Consider the following 16,406-nt stretch of genomic DNA (forward strand, 5'->3'; position numbering starts at 1 on the left):
CGTTTATGTAGAAACTCTGCTTCATAACTTCCAGTCTCTTTTGTTTTCAGCTTTAAAAACAGGTTTAAAACCAGTCAAAAAATGGCCATAAAAACTGATCCATGAGCGCCCTGTCTTGGCCCACCCATCAGCTCAGGGTCCAGTTTACTCATTACATCACACATATGACCGACTTCATGTCAGGAAGTCTAGAGGAGCCATGTGTGGCTGCACAACACATCTTCACCATGTCACTTTTTATGACAAAGAGAGTTTAAATCTAAGGATGTGATTAGGAACCTGCCATGTCTGCGACCTGGAAAACGCAGATGGAGTCACAGAATTTAACAAATCCGTTGTAAAGAGCAGAATATGGTGGAATTTGCTTTCATGAGGCTGTGATCTGCTGTTTCTGACCACTGCAGCTTCCGTCACCTGCGACGACGGGGTTCAAGCCTCCCTCAGGAAGTCAGCGACGGCTGAGCGACCAACAGAAACACCAAAGCTGTCCAAGAAATAAAGACTCGCTGTCCTAAGTAGCTCTAGAAATATGAATCAGCTGCCTCCATTTTTGGTGAAGCATTACAAACAAGGAAGAGCCAGAAAACCAGAGCAGCCTCCATCGGACTCATCCACCCGAATGTTTGAGGTGGAGGATACTCTGGAGAAGATCTGTTGGGATTAAATATCAGTCCATGTCAACTAAACTACCCTAGGAGATACTGTTATGCAAGTAGCAGTTGAAAAAGGATATTTTTGGAGCTTAGCTCAACTGGTTAAGCAGCTGGCTCATATACGAAGACCACAGCTCCTCCATGCTGCAGGTTCGATTCCTGGCCTGGAGCTTTTTTTTTAAATATGTTTGCCTCTATTGTTTGGTCTTTATATCTGATTCACAATTTTAACCACTTGTTTGAAGTAAAGATCATTCGTTCATTCCCAGATATTTGTGTAACACCAGTTTTTTTGACTGTTAAAAACATTCTCAGAAAACTATTTTTATAAAACACTGAGATGTTTACATGACCATCAACTCAGATATCTGACAGTAATCAGATAACTGTAATTATCTGATATGACATGCACTCCTCAAATACGATATACGAAAGATAATTGTCCACATTTACCAGTCCATTATTTAGTCCACTAGATTTAGCCAGATTTATACGCGGAGTGACATCTGAGTGCGGTCGGCTACGGTGTAGCTGATGATGGTGAGTTTGCTTTTGCACTCGAGCGTAGGGGGTACACGCAGTTTTGGTGTTGTGTTGCAGTTTCTCCTCCTAATCTGAAGGTGGCAGCAGGGGTGGTATTGGCCGGTAAACTCACCAGGTTGGAGTTCTTTTGATGGTTAACTTCAGTTCGGTACGTATTTCCTGTTTTAAAACAACAATGGCGTCCAGTTTGGTTCAGTGTTTTATTAGCTTGTGGAAGATAATGAAAAAATGATTCGATCAGCCTCTCATCAACTTGATCCACTGGTTATTGTTTTTGAAAATGATGGTTACCACACAAATTCAGCGAGAAGATCCTGATATCCGGCAACAAGTGATCCTAAACAGACCAATCACAAGGGAGTACCTCAGCGTAACCGTCTGTGAAGCAGGGGTTCACGTCAGGTCTGGAAGAGGTGGACGTCAAGCCTCTGCGGAGCTACGCCGAAGCTTACGGTGGTTATGTAGAAGCAAACGCTGTGCAACCATTTATCTGTCTTTAGTGTTGGCTGCTAACGTGGGAGCCCATGGTCATAGCATTAGCTGTTAATGTGGGTGCCTGCGGTCTAAGCATTAGCTGCTAATGTGGGAGCCTGCAGTCTAAGTGTTAGCAGCTAATGTGAGAGCCCATGGTCTTAGCATTAGCTGCTAATGTGAGAGCCTGCTGTCTAAGCGTTAGTTGCTAATGTGAGAGCCCATGGTCTTAGCATTAGCTGCTAAAGTGGGAACCCATGGTCTTAGCATTAGCTGCTAATGTGGGAGTAAATGGTCTAAGCATTAGCTGCTAATGTGGGAGCCCGTGGTCTAAGCGTTAGCTGCTAATGTGGGAGCCCGTGGTCTAAGCGTTAGCTGCTAATGTGGGAGCCCGTGGTCTAAGCGTTAGCTGCTAATGTGGGAGCCCGTGGTCTTAGCATTAACTGTTAATGTGGGTGCCTGCGGTCTAAGCGTTAGCTGCTAATGTGGGAGCAGTGGTCTTAGCATTAACTGTTAATGTGGGTGCCTGCAGTCTAAGCGTTAGCTGCTAATGTGGGAGCAGTGGTCTTAGCATTAACTGTTAATGTGGGTGCCTGCGGTCTAAGCGTTAGCTGCTAATGTGGGAGCCCGTGGTCTAAGCGTTAGCTGCTAATGTGGGAGCCTGTGGTCTTAGCATTAACTGTTAATGTGGGTGCCTGCAGTCTAAGCGTTAGCTGCTAATGTGAGAGCCCATGGTCTTAGAGTTAGCCGCTAATATGGGCGGTAATAAGCTGCTAAAAAGTTTACAGCTGAGTGTAATCCAGAGGTGAATAGAAACATCTTTGAGAGAGAAGCTGATTCACAGGAAACCTTCCAGCTGTGTACATAAGTTCTAGCTGAGTATCGGTAAGTCCTGCCAGAGTAGGGTCAGTGGTGACCACGAAAAGAAAATATATATAAAAAAAAAAAAAAAATCAGTCTCCAAATTTTATTAATGATATTTGATTAATTAAATTTCAATTGATTTAATTGATCTTTTTTTAATCCATCTCTATGCACCACACGATTAGACACATTCCTTCTGTAAAAGTGATGTTGGTAAAACACAGAATTCAGGATAGAAAAACGGAAAACCTGAAATTTAGAAGAAAAAAAAATCATTAAAAATTATTTTATAGGTCTCTCTTTGATGAGCACTGACTTACTGCTCCAGTATTTATTAGAAAAATTCCAACTCCTCGTTATGTTTACTCCACAGTCTTTAGTGTCTCCTCAAATACATGTATTGGTTGAGTCCAGGCATCTTTAGGTAACGTCAGCTAGCTTCACTGACCAGTAGAAATACTAATTACTGAAGTTAATATCAGTTTCCTGAGGACACACATAGCTCTCTCATGGCCCGAAGCTCTCGTGGGATCCAGTACTGAACCTGTCACAGAATCTAACATCAGAGTTAACCTCATCTCACCAGCCTAATTCAACCCAGCAGAGACTTCTGAACTCACCAGGAGCTCAGACTGGAGCTCTCTGGTCACATTGCAGCTTCGTCTCTGAGCTGTCAGGACAAGAAGTATCTGCTCGTGAGGTATATTTACCTTCATCATCGATCCACTTCAGCGTGATGGGCTGCTGCCTGGCAACGCTGCACATTGTTTTCACCTCCTCACACAGCTCCACAAAGGTTACTGTGGCAGCCAAGTCAGTGATCAACATGTCCCTGAAAGCACACAAATTCACAAAAAATGTCAAGACTGAGTCACTGACACAGATCCCTGAGACGGTTCCCAGGAGTCAACAACAAAACAGCAGTTTCATTCATCGTTAACGCTTCCTCATGTGCTGATGAGACACGCTTAAATCTGCTTCACCCGGCTGTTATCTGACAGGTGTCTACAGGAAGGGACACGTTAACATGTCTGACAGGACAGGACGAAGCTAAAAGCCGGGTAAAGTTAGTGGCTCAGGTCTGTCTCTGGTGGACTGAAGGTAACTTTTGATACAGACATCAGATGACAGACATTATATTAAACATGAGACTTCCAAACAAGACATTATCTAATACTCACACCCCAGTTTCTACTTATTAAGAGCTGGACCATAAACATCTGTTATCACACCAGCTTAAGCCACTCCTCATTTATCTTTATTTTACCTCGAGGCAAACAGGGCTTCTAGTAATCTTTTACAGTGCTCTTGAGCAACCGTTCCCAGTTTTCAGAAGGTATATTTCAGTTTTTTGGGACATTAGTAAAGTAGTAATAAAAATTTGTTGTGCATTTTTCACACCACATAAAACCTAATATTACTCACTCAGCCCAACAGGAGAAACTGGGCTGATGAGGTGTTACCACTGAGCTCCCAGATCACATCATTTATTTCCAGGCCAGCTTCCTGACTCTAAGCCAGAGCAGCTTATACATCTACACAGCTAACTTCAGACTCTCTCCTACTTGAGGCTGAGATGTGAACTCAGCAGCAGGAAATAAGAGACCGTTTGTGTCCACATTTACAGGCCTGGCTCCATCAACCACTACAAAGCTACACACAGGAGGCCTACATGCTGGAGAAACACCAGTAACCTTTTTACTCCAACCAGTCAGCAGGTTTCCTTTAACAGAATCTCAGGAAAAGTGACTTTAGCCTCGTCTGAATACTGAGGTTGTAAAATAGACAACTGCCAGTCCGTTGTTGAAATCAAAGGTCATAGAAACATTTCTTATCTCTGTTGCTGAAAGCTGACATCAGGCAGGAAACAATTTCATACTGGCCCTGACCTCCACTACCTCCCTTATCTTTGTGGACCATCTTAAATCAGGGGGGCTGTTCGGTTTCACCGTGGACTGCGAGCTGGCCCGGGTGTCGGACAGGTTTCTGGGTGTGTAGCTGGACTCTGACAATGTGGAGCAGAGACAGCTTGCCTCTCTGCAGGCTTCCACCACACAGCCAACACCCACAGGAGTGGAGGAGGAGCGATGAGAGTCAAACACACACAGGTCCAGGTCCATGGAGCGGTGGGATCTGCCAGTCCACCTCCCGCTGGTGGAGCGGTGGGGTCCGCCAGTCCACCTCCCGCTGGTGGAGCGGTGGGGATCGCCAGTCCACCTCCCGCTGGTGGAGTAACTGTGTTGTGATCCAGTCAGCTTTGCACGGTGTAAACATGCAAATATTTTTCTTTATTAAACAACCATGAACAAACCTTTGGAGGACTACCATTAATTTCATTTCCATCCAGGCGACCCTCAATCACCCGAACCTAACTTTTAAATTTTTCTCTTTGCAATATTAAAGAATATGTAAAAACTTACCTTAGATTTTATTATTATTATTATTAATATTATTATTATTATTATTATTATTATTGTGGCTGAACTTGCTTACTGTTTCTTGTAGCCAAAAACGAAGGAAATTCATGTTTGTTGGATTATTTCTTAGTAACAATGAATCTTAAATCAGTAAAAAGCCTCTTTATTTCCTCATAAATGGTGTCACATTTGTAAGGAAAATGCGTTGGAGGGACGAGCAGCAGAGTTGGGTATGTGGGTTGTGCTCATGAAAAACACTGAACATCTCATCCTGCTGTCGTCATTTGTTGGTTTGGATGTAAACAAACGGACCTTAGTAGCATCTAGAGGAACAATCCAAATGTGCACACTGTAAAATGTAAATAGAAACAGAATGCAATGATCTGGAATAAAAAATATTTTATTTACCAAAGAGAATAGAAAAGACATCCCGTGCTAAAAGGTAAACATGTAGCCATGCCATGAAAAGTGGGACCTTGTCTTCAGAAACAAGCGGACGTCTACCGCTAACGTATGATCACAGGCCTCACGTTCATGTTTTCAGCCGTTCATGCAGAAAGAAGTTTCCAGATTCTCTCAATCTTTTCATGAGATTTAGTTCTGTAGAGCAGTGGTCCCCAACCCTGGTCCTCCAGGCCCACTACCCTGCAGGCCTTAGATGCCTCCCTGCTGCAACACACCGGATTCACTTAAACGGCTCTCTGACAAGCTCTGTACAAGTCTGCTAATGAGCCAGTAATCTGAGTCAGGTGTGTTGCAGCAGGGAAACATGGAATGTCTGCAGGACAGTGGGCCTTGGGGACACCTTAGTTGTTTATGTTAGGGAATAATTTTCTAAAACTACTCCATCTCCTGCAGACGTTTTTTTTGACAGTCTTTCTTTATTAAAGACTTTCCCTCGCTAAGGTCACATCTATTTACTACTACTACTACTACTACTACTACTACTACTACTACTACTACTACTACTTATTAACAGTCATGTAATAATCAGTCTAATGAACAGCAACATGCTCCTCCATCTGTTCCTGTAAAGCACCTCTAGCGTAAGATCCAGTCCCAACGTTTGGGAGGGACGTTGCTGCGATCTAACTCAAGATGAGGAAAAAGTTTCTATTATCCAAATATTCTGCTGTGAATAAAACACTGTGGGGAAGTTCTTTCTCAGCATTTAACTATCCTAGTTGCTAGGAGCAGTGGTTTGGGGCCTACAGGAACCTATCAGGGACTTAAACCCAGGTTCACCAGACACAAGCCCACCTCTGTAACCACCAGGCTACCACTTCCCACAATTTAAATGCTCTGTATTTATATAGCTTTACATCATACTTCACATTCACACACTGATGGTGGAAGCTGCCATGCAAGGTGCTAAACACGCCCCATCAGGAGCAATTTGGGGTTCGGTGTCTTGCTCAGGGACACCTCGACATGAGCTTGACAGGCCGAGGATCGAACCGGCAACCCTCAGGTTACAAGACGACCACTATATCCACTGAGCCACGCGCCCCAAACCAATTCACAGAGCAAACCACCTGTTTGGGGATCAGGGATTTTAGAAAACGACAGAACGAATGACAATCAATGATTATATAAATCAGGTGAATACCTGATTAAACTGACTAGTTATCCAGTTAACAGGTTTTTTCTTTCCTGGTGGTACATGCATATTCCAAGATGTCTTTTACATCTACTGAAGACAACCTTAACACAATGGTCCACCTGTCCTGCCATCGGACATGTTCTTAGCGAAAAGTTAATCAGCTCGACAGAATAAACGTGTAAGCTGATCAATACGATGCCAAAGCAAGTGCCTGCATGTTTATAGAGTAAACACAGTTTAAAGTCTTTATAAGTGTGGTGAAGATTTGTCCCAACCCGTTAACCATGGCATAATCAGTCGTACGAGTCGCACTGAGTTGCTGTGCATGTGTGTAAAACTGGTAGGATTAACTTAACTCTAACCAGGCGACATCACCTCCCTGTACACACACTCTCCTTCAAAAGTACTCGTTGTGAAACACATCTGGTCATCTGGTCAGTTCGCTGCTAACTCAGACTATCACAGAAACATGTCAGCCACCAATAAACCATCCAGCTCTCCCAGCTCATCACCGTGTCCATCATCCACCTCATCAAGTCTCCATTCATACAGAAACTTTCCACTCTTTGATTTTAAGGCTTTTGTACCAATCATCATTATTACACCACTGACCAGAAGGTTATTTTTAGTTATGTGGCCCTTTAAGATACTAAGTGGATTAATAAACCATAGCAGTAGTTAGCTTTACTTTTTCAGCCTTCATTCCTTTGGACCTTTTCTGATCCCTTAATACTAAAATGCCAGCGTGAGTAAAAGTGTAGCTTACTTTGGTCTATAAAGCACATGACCCATGAGATCCGGCCCATCATCATTTATTCACTGATGCATGCATGCTAATATCATCTAGCTAGTCCTACGATGATTAGTTAGTAATTCTAGGAAAAACTGATAACATAAGATAAAAAATGATCCGCTCACAGCACAGACAAACACCCCTGTAACACAGCACACAGCTATGTCGGGCACTAGCAAGAATATCCAGAAGGAGAATGAACAGAAAGGTGAAGGTGTGAGCTTTGAGGTAAGTTTTTAAACTCAGAAACACCAAACCTGGAACCAGACAATTAATGCTAATGCCAGCGTTGTTAACTAGCTGGTTAACAAGACTTTTAACTAACAGACAGAGAATAACATGAGTCAAGAATAAAAAAAATGTGTCTAAATGATATTTTCCAGGTTATTTTTAAAGGTGACATCAGGACTTTATAAAGAGGATCAAACCCACAGAAAACTAATCTACCGCACAGATTCAACAAGTTGTTGGAGCTGTTGAATCAGGTGTGTTGGAGCAGGGGAACATCTAAAACCTGCAGGACCAGAGTTTGACACTCCCAGGTAGGGATGTCACTTCGGCTCATTTTGGAATCAAACGCACTGATTAATCATGGTGAAGATCCCTCAGCATCGTTCTCTTCCAGAAAGGATCGTTTCAGCAGAATGACATCATCGCGTGTTGCCGCTCGTGTCGACGCTCGTGTCGACGCTCGTGTTGCTTCGTTTGCAGTTAGAGGTGGTGTGCTGGTTCAGGGGGAAAGTTTGGCAGAGGAGGAGTTTTTCCCTCCAGATTAATGGATCAGGTCATGCTTGTGGGATTTCTTTGGTCATAGAAGGAAATGATCTAGGTGTCGTTGTGGAGAACAGCTGGTCAGCCGGTAAAGCAGCCACAATAAAGGAGAAATTACCTTAAATGTTTCACCACAGCTCGGTGGTGGACTGGCGACCTGTCCGGGGTGCAGCTGCTGGGACGGGCCTCAACCCCCCGCTGGACTAGCTGTGCTTCCAGAGCAGCGTGACGAGCGACGCTACGTTACATAGAACCAAAAACCTCTCAGTTCTTGTTAGTGTCTGTGTGTGAGGTCAGTGTCTCGGCCCGTAGAAGAAGCAGATTTAAAGTCTTGTTTCTTTATTTATTTCTACCGTTCCAGGATTAATTATGTGTCAAACAGGCCGGATGTTTTTCCCTGTGCTTCAACATTTGTTACCCAGTCTGAAAAGAAATGTTTAAAAGTATTTTATAATGTGGTTTCCAAAAAGAAGCCTCCCTGGTCCAGGTAGGGTCCTACAGCCTCTCCATCTGTTTTCTCTGAGAGAACCCAGTTTAGCTGGAATGGGACCATTTGGTTCGTTATGTTCACATTAAAGATAGAAATAAAATAATAAATCGAAAAACTGTGATTAGTTCCTGATCAAATGCTCAAACCACGTTAACGTTAGTAAAGTTCACCTCTCTGATAAAAGCAAACATTAAACATATTCAGCATCTTCCAGTTTAATAATAAATCCGTGTTCCAGGAGATTAGTGGCAGTAACAGAAGAGGACAAACATTTCTCTGCGTACATGATGGGATTCTCACACTTCTGTCAGGTGTTTGGTCTATTTAACGTTAGACACCTGCATCCTGTAGGCCTCCCTCTTCAGAGACATGATCCACATCCCCCTCTGCATCTCTGCAAGAAAGAACACCAAGAAGTCTGACTGTCCACAGTCAGCAGCGCTGAAGCCCAGGTTTTAAAGGTGAGAGCACTAAACATTTACCGTGGTGAGCCAAACACCACGAAGCTCAAAAATAGAAACATGTTCATCAATCATATTCATTTAAAATCTAAAGCTCACGTTATTCCCAGCAGAAGCAATAACTGTGGAGCTCCACCTACTAACACCACCTCAGGACAGAACACACAACCCACCACACACACCCCTTACACACCACTAGCACATACGTGTAGAGGAGCATCTGTTTGCTGTGACTGTCTCCAGCCATGAAACATTCCCTCAGTTAATTCTGTCATTCTTGACTTTTATCCACGTCCACAGTGTGCTGACGGTGTTTGCTGCTCCTCATACGACAACATTTCCACCGTAGAATGATTTAAAGGCATTTTCACCCCATTACTTTGTTTTTTATCTTCTAAATGGTGATGAGCACAGTTACTAATAGTGATACAAACAGTGAACACAGTAACGATACTGATAAGAATAATAGTGGTTATAATAACAATGGTTATTTTCTGCTTTTCTACACCAGCTAGGCTTGTGGTTTTAGATGAAGCAGGAACGTCTTCCAGACGCCTCTGAAGAGGAATTATTGCTGCAAATATTTTTCCAGTCGGGGGTATTCTGAGGCCCAGAGACTCATATCTAACGAGTTTTTAGATTTCCAGTTCTGAAGAACGGTTTTCTTGGTGGTAATTAGAGAAATAAGGAGCAGATTTCTACATCAGTCGACTTCTGTGAGAGAACCGAGTAAAAAAATGATGGTGATGGAGGATCCTGCAGCTCAGAACAGAGGAAAGTTTCTGAACTAGGGAACTGGTCCATGTAGACCCGCTGCTTTAAACCAAAGTGTAAAAGATTTAACCTGTAGTTTCCCATTTCTCTCCAGAAATTTTCCCCCTTTTAGCCCCTCCCTCTATTGTTTTAGCCCCTCCCTCTATTATATTAGCCCCTCCCTCTATTGTTTTAGCCCCTCCCTCTATTATATTAGCCCCTCCCTCTGTGATTTTAGCCCCTCCCTCTATGATTTCTACGGTGACCTTTTATAACAAACTGGCATCCTTGTGTAACTCATGGCAACAAACCAGTGTCTCTCTAGGATGTGTAGATGTGTAGCTAGCGTGCAGCTCGGTCTTTTAGTCAGAGCGGCTGAAGTGAAAAGTACTTTCCTGTGATCAAACCACAGAGATCCTCGTGTAAAACACCGCTGCTTTGTAAACTCCAGAAAACAATACAACATGTATGCTGCATTCCTGGGACACGGCAGGGTCAAACCAGGAGGTAGGGCATCGGATTTTAAGTTTTCAGTCAAAGCTAGTTTTCATACGGTTACCCACTGAGCAACAACCACACACCAGAAGGAAAATTAATTATTCCATCATTTCTGTCAACCTTTCAGGCCACTCTGACCAAATAATTTAAAAAATTAGTTCTGATGTGATCGTAAGGACCGCTGTGTATCATCATCTACATGATACACGTCAGAACAAGTGACTGTTTCTCTGATACCACACACCAGTACCAGAAATATTTCAGTTAAATAATGCAATTATTATTAGCAGTACCAGACCATCTTTTTACCCCACCCATGGACCACAAACCATTCTCCAGTCTACCATCATCATCATCATCATCATCATCATCATCACACAAATGCATCTTCATTACAGCTGTAGCACCATTTAGATTCACTGCTAAGAACTAACCCACCAAACACCAGTTTCCTCACTGTTTGAGCCACGTTTCCATCATCATGCTCTCTCAGGCAATAGAGAACACACCTTAAAATATTTTATAACAATAATAAAATTGTATAATAATAATAATAATAATAATAATAATAATAATAATAACTACTTAAAATAAAGTTTAGGTTGAGTTTCAGAGTTAAAAATTAAAATGTAATTTTCCTTAAATGATCATTTAGGCCAGAGTGTGTGAGGGTGGCCAGGTGTGCGGAAGGGCCGCCCTGACCCACCTAGCTGGACCCGAGATGACAAGGCTACATACTGACCCACCATCACCTGGTGGGCTCCTTCCACAGGTGTTTCCCCTGGACACCCCCATCCAGAGAACTAATGCCAACTTCAGCTCCATCCCCAGCAGAGTGGCTTACCCGCAGTAGTGCGCTTTAATCTTCACCAGCTCCAGGTCCAGGTCCATGATGGACCCGTTTGACGCTAGCATGTGCATCGTACAGTCTGGTGAAACTCCCCTACTAGCAGCCCAACGTTTGCCGGACAGGCCCAAAGTTTATAGCCCCGAACTCAGCTGGATATCCCGGTTAAAGCGGAAATATCACGTTTTATATAACAAAACCAGGACCAACGTTTAGCTGAAGTTTCCCAAATAATACTTGTGGGGTCTAGTTTGAAGTTTCTCTCGTTTGGTGAACATTAAATGCTTCGATGACGGAACAGTGATCAATGTTTCATCCATATAATTGTAGGTTCCGGTTGTTTCATTCCAGAATAAAACTCACTTTAAAATTTATTCGGTCCGGTCTTTTGTTTTGAAAGGACCAGTCTCAGCTGCTAACAGGAAGTGTGATTTAACTTGACAACTTTTCCTCTGGCTCACTATGGTTACCGTAATCTAAATTCACCTGTCCCCGTTTTCTGTCCATGACTGTCCCAACACGAAATAAGTCTCATATAATTTCAGGGATAAACAAGAGAAAGTAGCAGTTAATCAAAAAATCAATTATTCTCTGTAGGATCATTTACGGTTTAAGTGTTAATTATTCACAGAGAGGCTTTTTCTAACTCCGACTCCAGGCTGTCCCCCTCTTTTTCCTCTTTTTCCTCCTTTTCCAACAGCACAAGAGGTTTTTCACGATTAAAAGAATAATTACTCTCTCTCTAATAATTACTATATATATATATATATATATATATATATATATATAATAATTATTCTTCCGTGTGTATGTGTGTGTGTAATTTTATTTGTTTATTTATTTTCTGCTTTTTAAATTTTTTTCCATGAAGCTTTATTTTGTAACACCCGTAAAACAAAAATTCAGAGGAAAATTTCTCCATAAGCACAAGTAAAGAAATGAACTTATTTCAGTCTTTCAGCGCCATCTGCTGGCCACAAACAGCAACTCCAGAAGTCGTTTTTTAACAATAAAAACACTTCTCTTGCTTAAAACTTGTCCTAAACAAATCATTGCATTGTCTTCATTTTCGTCAATTAATCTGAGGAAACATTAGAAGTTTTAAAAACTATTCGTAAATAAAGTTTTGCTTCATATATTATATATATTATTTTGATCTCAGTTTAAAACCAAATACACATGATTAATGTTTGCAACCAATCTGTACGACATCCATTCTTAAAGAAAAATGTGTGCAGGGCTGCAGCAGTCATCGTGGCGCTCCTTGTGGTGAGGCCCATCTTCAAATTCACTCATAATCAGAACACCCTGAATAGATTTTTATCTCGTCCTCATACTCTGAGACATCTGCTTCCACATCACTGTGTTCCTGACTTCCTTTAAATATGAGCCCCAAGGCCCTGAAATCATGCCTAACTGAGCATAACAAACACTGTAATTCAGTCTTTTAGCGCCATCTGCTGGTCACTAGCAGACCATTCATTCATCAATCAACAAACCAGTTTACTAGATTTCAGTTAGACAACCATTCCAGCCGCAGAGCGGAGAGATTAGTGAAACTCAGGTGTAAAAGGCCGTTGGCTGGAGCACAATATTCTCTTCTATCACGTTCTGGTTGTGTTCTGGCTCGATCACTGTGAAATGATGGAGTTAGGGTCTGAGGGAAATTAGATTTATACAGTTCTTAATGTGGATCGTGTGGTTGTCTGGACGGTGTTGATGCTGTGGAACTTCTTCATCATGAGACCTATTTTTCTGCCTCCTGTCCAAAATGACGTACCCCAAACAGACTGAGTATATCTTCACAACTACAGGGGCCTGTAACCTTCAAAGAAAGCTGAGACCTGTAGATTACTACAGAAGTGTCAGAATTATTATGTGTGTGTCAGAGTAAACAGTAGAAAGTGATACAGCTACACGATCTGGTCCTACCTGATCCTGAAGGGGCTTTTTATCTATAAAAACTATAAAACTCAGCCCAGGGCTAATCAAACCAGGAGGAGAGGCCAAAATCCCACTGACAGGAGGACTAGAGAAGCTATCGGCGCCGCCACACAAAAAGAAAAGAACTCAGGTCTGATTGGAGACTCTATAACAGCATGTGAGGATGGCAAAGACGGGAAATCTAACTTTTTTATACATCAGTCAGGGAAGTGAAAGAGAAACTTTGTCGACAATTCTGTCTTCACATCCAGATGGTATGAAGATTATTGTTCACACGGGGGGTGACAAAGTGGGTGAGGAGGGTGATTATGTTTTGTTTTAGGAAATGTTTGATTTTTTTTATTGCTTTCTTGTGTGCATGGTACCAGGATTCATTTATTAATAATTGCTTTAGTCTTTATTTAAGCTGACTCTGAATGAGTATCTTAAATTGTATGTTGATTTTATGTAGAAAGACTCGCCTGTTAAGTGGAAGGAGCCCAGGGAAGCCATTTTGTTAGTGGAACTCAAGGGTGGCCTGTTGTCTGTGTGGGGGTCCATGATAAGGTAGCAGTGTGCATGGGAAATTTAAGTTTGGTTTGTTAGATTTCAGTTATGTTTAGTTGGTTAAGTTAACTGTTAAGTTACATTATGTTTCTTTGCATTTTTCCATATATGTTTTTGTTGAAACATGCACCTTAACAAATAAATTCTTGTCATTTTGGAAGACGTCAGCCTGCTGCCATCTTTCTGCCACACGACCCACCACATGGGGTGTTTTGATATAAAGGAGGAAAACTGTCTCAGAGATCCTGAAGAAATACTTTTCTATGCTGTTGGACTGTGTCAGTTTGGAGCACCATGTTTACATCTCAGGACCCATTCCTACAGCGGGTAAAGGAACTGAACTTTTCTGTAGACTTCTTGGCCTGAACACGTGGTTATCAAACGCATGTATCACCCATGGGATGAAGTTCATTGATAACTTCTTTTTGAACTGTAAGGAGCGATTCAGACCTGATGGTCTGCATCCAAATCTAACTGGATGCAGATTACTTGGAGCACACTTGCGTCATGCTGTTGGGACGACAAACCCAAACATGATGTACAGATAAGAGCGAAGGACACAGCAGAGAGGAGATCAACTCCCAGCTCTCCCCCCTCAACAGACCCTCTTCTCCACATCACACAAGGTCTTCAAAGGATGTCTCTATTCAGGCCTGAACCCCAGAGACCACCATCTACCAAGAAATACAGGGGTCCCCCTCCTGCTGATTATCTGGTAGAGCAGGGCCCAGGAGGGTGTGCAGGAGGTTCAGAGAGCAGCAGCAGAGTTAATAACAAAGAAAACACACCATGATGCGTTCCAACAATCAGCAACCAGAGCAGAGTCAGTTGATGGACTCCTGGATCATTTTAATCTGAAAGTCTTGAATGTAATAGATGCTGTTGCACCGATAAGAATCAAGAGCACTTTGATCAAACAGAAAACACCATGGAAGAGAAAGCAGAAAAACTGAGCGGAAATGGCAGAAAAATAAACTTCAAATTCACTCTGAGCTGTACAAACAAAGCCTGTGTAACTATAACAATGAGCTGTGAAGGCCAGAGAGCTGCATTTATCTGAAATGATTAACAAGAACGTCAACAATTCTCTCTGTTTGCTATGATTGAAAAACTTACTAATCCTCCTAAACAGATAAGCCCTGAGCTCCTTTCCACTGAGAAATGCAACCAATTTACCAACTTTTTTAGCCAAAAAATTAAAACAATCAGGCAAAATATTAATTCCACACAGTCAAACAAGAAAACTAGTCTGTGTCTAAAACCCGGAAATAATTCTGATGTTATGTCGCAATTTAAAATGTTTGATTTAAAAGTCCTACAAGAAACAGTTTGGCATTTGAAATCAACAACATGCACTCTGGACATGATACCATCCGACTTTTTAAAACCAGTTTTTACCTCAGTAGAAAGTGGTCTCCTACTGATAGTTAACAGCTCACTGGCATCAGGCATTTTTCCCAAGTCCCTAAAGATAGCTGCTATTAAGCCTTGTTGTGGAATTTTATTATCAAAGATCACACACTGAGTGAGAACCAAACAAAGTATTTTTATTAAGAGCTGATCAGCAATGGGAATCACAGTCAAACAGCTTTGGCTGAGCAAGTCTGCAGAGATACACATGGGCTTGGTTAATATAGACTCGCATGACGTGATGGCATCAAGGTCGTTGGTGCAAATCCTCAGTACACTGTCTTCAGACCCTGCACAGCCTGGTACACAGTTTCTAAAGAATGTTATCAGTGGTGTGATGGGAGAGGAGAGCTCACTAAAAATTATCTGGGTACAAGTCGTTCTCCTCCTCAGTGAATCATAAGTCAAGGTTTTTAATAATACAAAGTATAGTCTACAGAATACAAGGGTTATGTATATAAATTTTTCCATTACAATCCACCCCTTTGATTAAAATGAAACATATTAATCACACATAAAGAAAAAATTTACTCAAAGAACTCCAAATCACCTGAGTCATCATATGGAGAAGTATCCACTGGAACATAATGATGAAAATAGAACTTGAACTTTCTGTTAATGAAAACTGTCTAATACGGGGTGGCATGTGGCACTTGTCCACTAACATAGCAGCTGTCATTTGTCAATTTATGAGCTGACATGTTTGCAACCTGCCACCAAAGATTATCAGTGTGATCATGATGCTGAAGGGTGTGGTCGTCTCGGCGGTGCCTCCCTAAGGAGGGTGCTTCTGTCCCCTGCAGTCGTCTGGCGGGTTGGGACGGAGCTGGGGTGCGTTGTGTTGGGCGAGGACCGGTTGGATCCAGGTACCAGAAGAGGAGTGTGATAAGAAAGATGGTGCACTTCATGTCGCCACATGGGGGTAGACTACCTCACACGGGGCTGACCTCAGGGATTATTCTGCCCTGTGGTTGAGAGGTCAGCTGGTGGAGCTGGGGTTGGTGGATCTTGGAACCTCCTACAGTGGGATGCGTGGATCCACGTGGACCTTTCAGCAACCTTCACCACTGTGTGAGTGACCAACAGGACCTGGAAGGGACCCAGCCACCTTTTAGACCGCATGTGCTTCCTCCTCGTCTCTCTGACCAGGACCCAGTCCCCAGGAACCAGGGAACGGAAGGACCCGATGCTGGGCATGGCAGGCCTGCCTTAACCACAGTGTACCTGTGAGAGCTTCTGAAGGAGTCAGTTATTTGGAGTGACTGCGTTAGTTTCTCCTTTTGCAGGTCTCCATTAGCATAGTGAACAAAGATAAACCAACAATGTTATTTGTGGGTCCTTA

The 16,406-nt window shown here is 42.5% G+C and overlaps 1 protein-coding gene across 2 annotated transcripts in view; it reads right to left on the reverse strand.

The window, feature by feature from the left end:
• prkcz (protein kinase C, zeta) overlaps positions 1–11,448 on the reverse strand; it is a 147,060-nt gene extending 135,612 nt beyond the window's left edge. Inside the window, exons 1-2 of one of the 2 annotated variants that reach the window (XM_042004701.1) lie at positions 11,162–11,448; positions 3,242–3,363 (exon numbers count right to left, since the gene is read on the reverse strand). In XM_042004701.1, coding sequence (XP_041860635.1) covers positions 3,242–3,363; positions 11,162–11,238 — 199 coding nt within the window. In that variant the 5' untranslated portion in view covers positions 11,239–11,448. The remainder of the gene's footprint in view (positions 1–3,241; positions 3,364–11,161) is intronic. The other variant, XM_042004704.1, reaches the window with a different exon arrangement.
• Between the last annotated feature and the right edge of the window lie 4,958 nt (positions 11,449–16,406).

The sequence above is a fragment of the Melanotaenia boesemani genome, chromosome 13, assembly GCF_017639745.1.
Source record: "Melanotaenia boesemani isolate fMelBoe1 chromosome 13, fMelBoe1.pri, whole genome shotgun sequence".
NCBI classification, from domain to species: Eukaryota; Metazoa; Chordata; class Actinopteri; order Atheriniformes; family Melanotaeniidae; genus Melanotaenia; species Melanotaenia boesemani.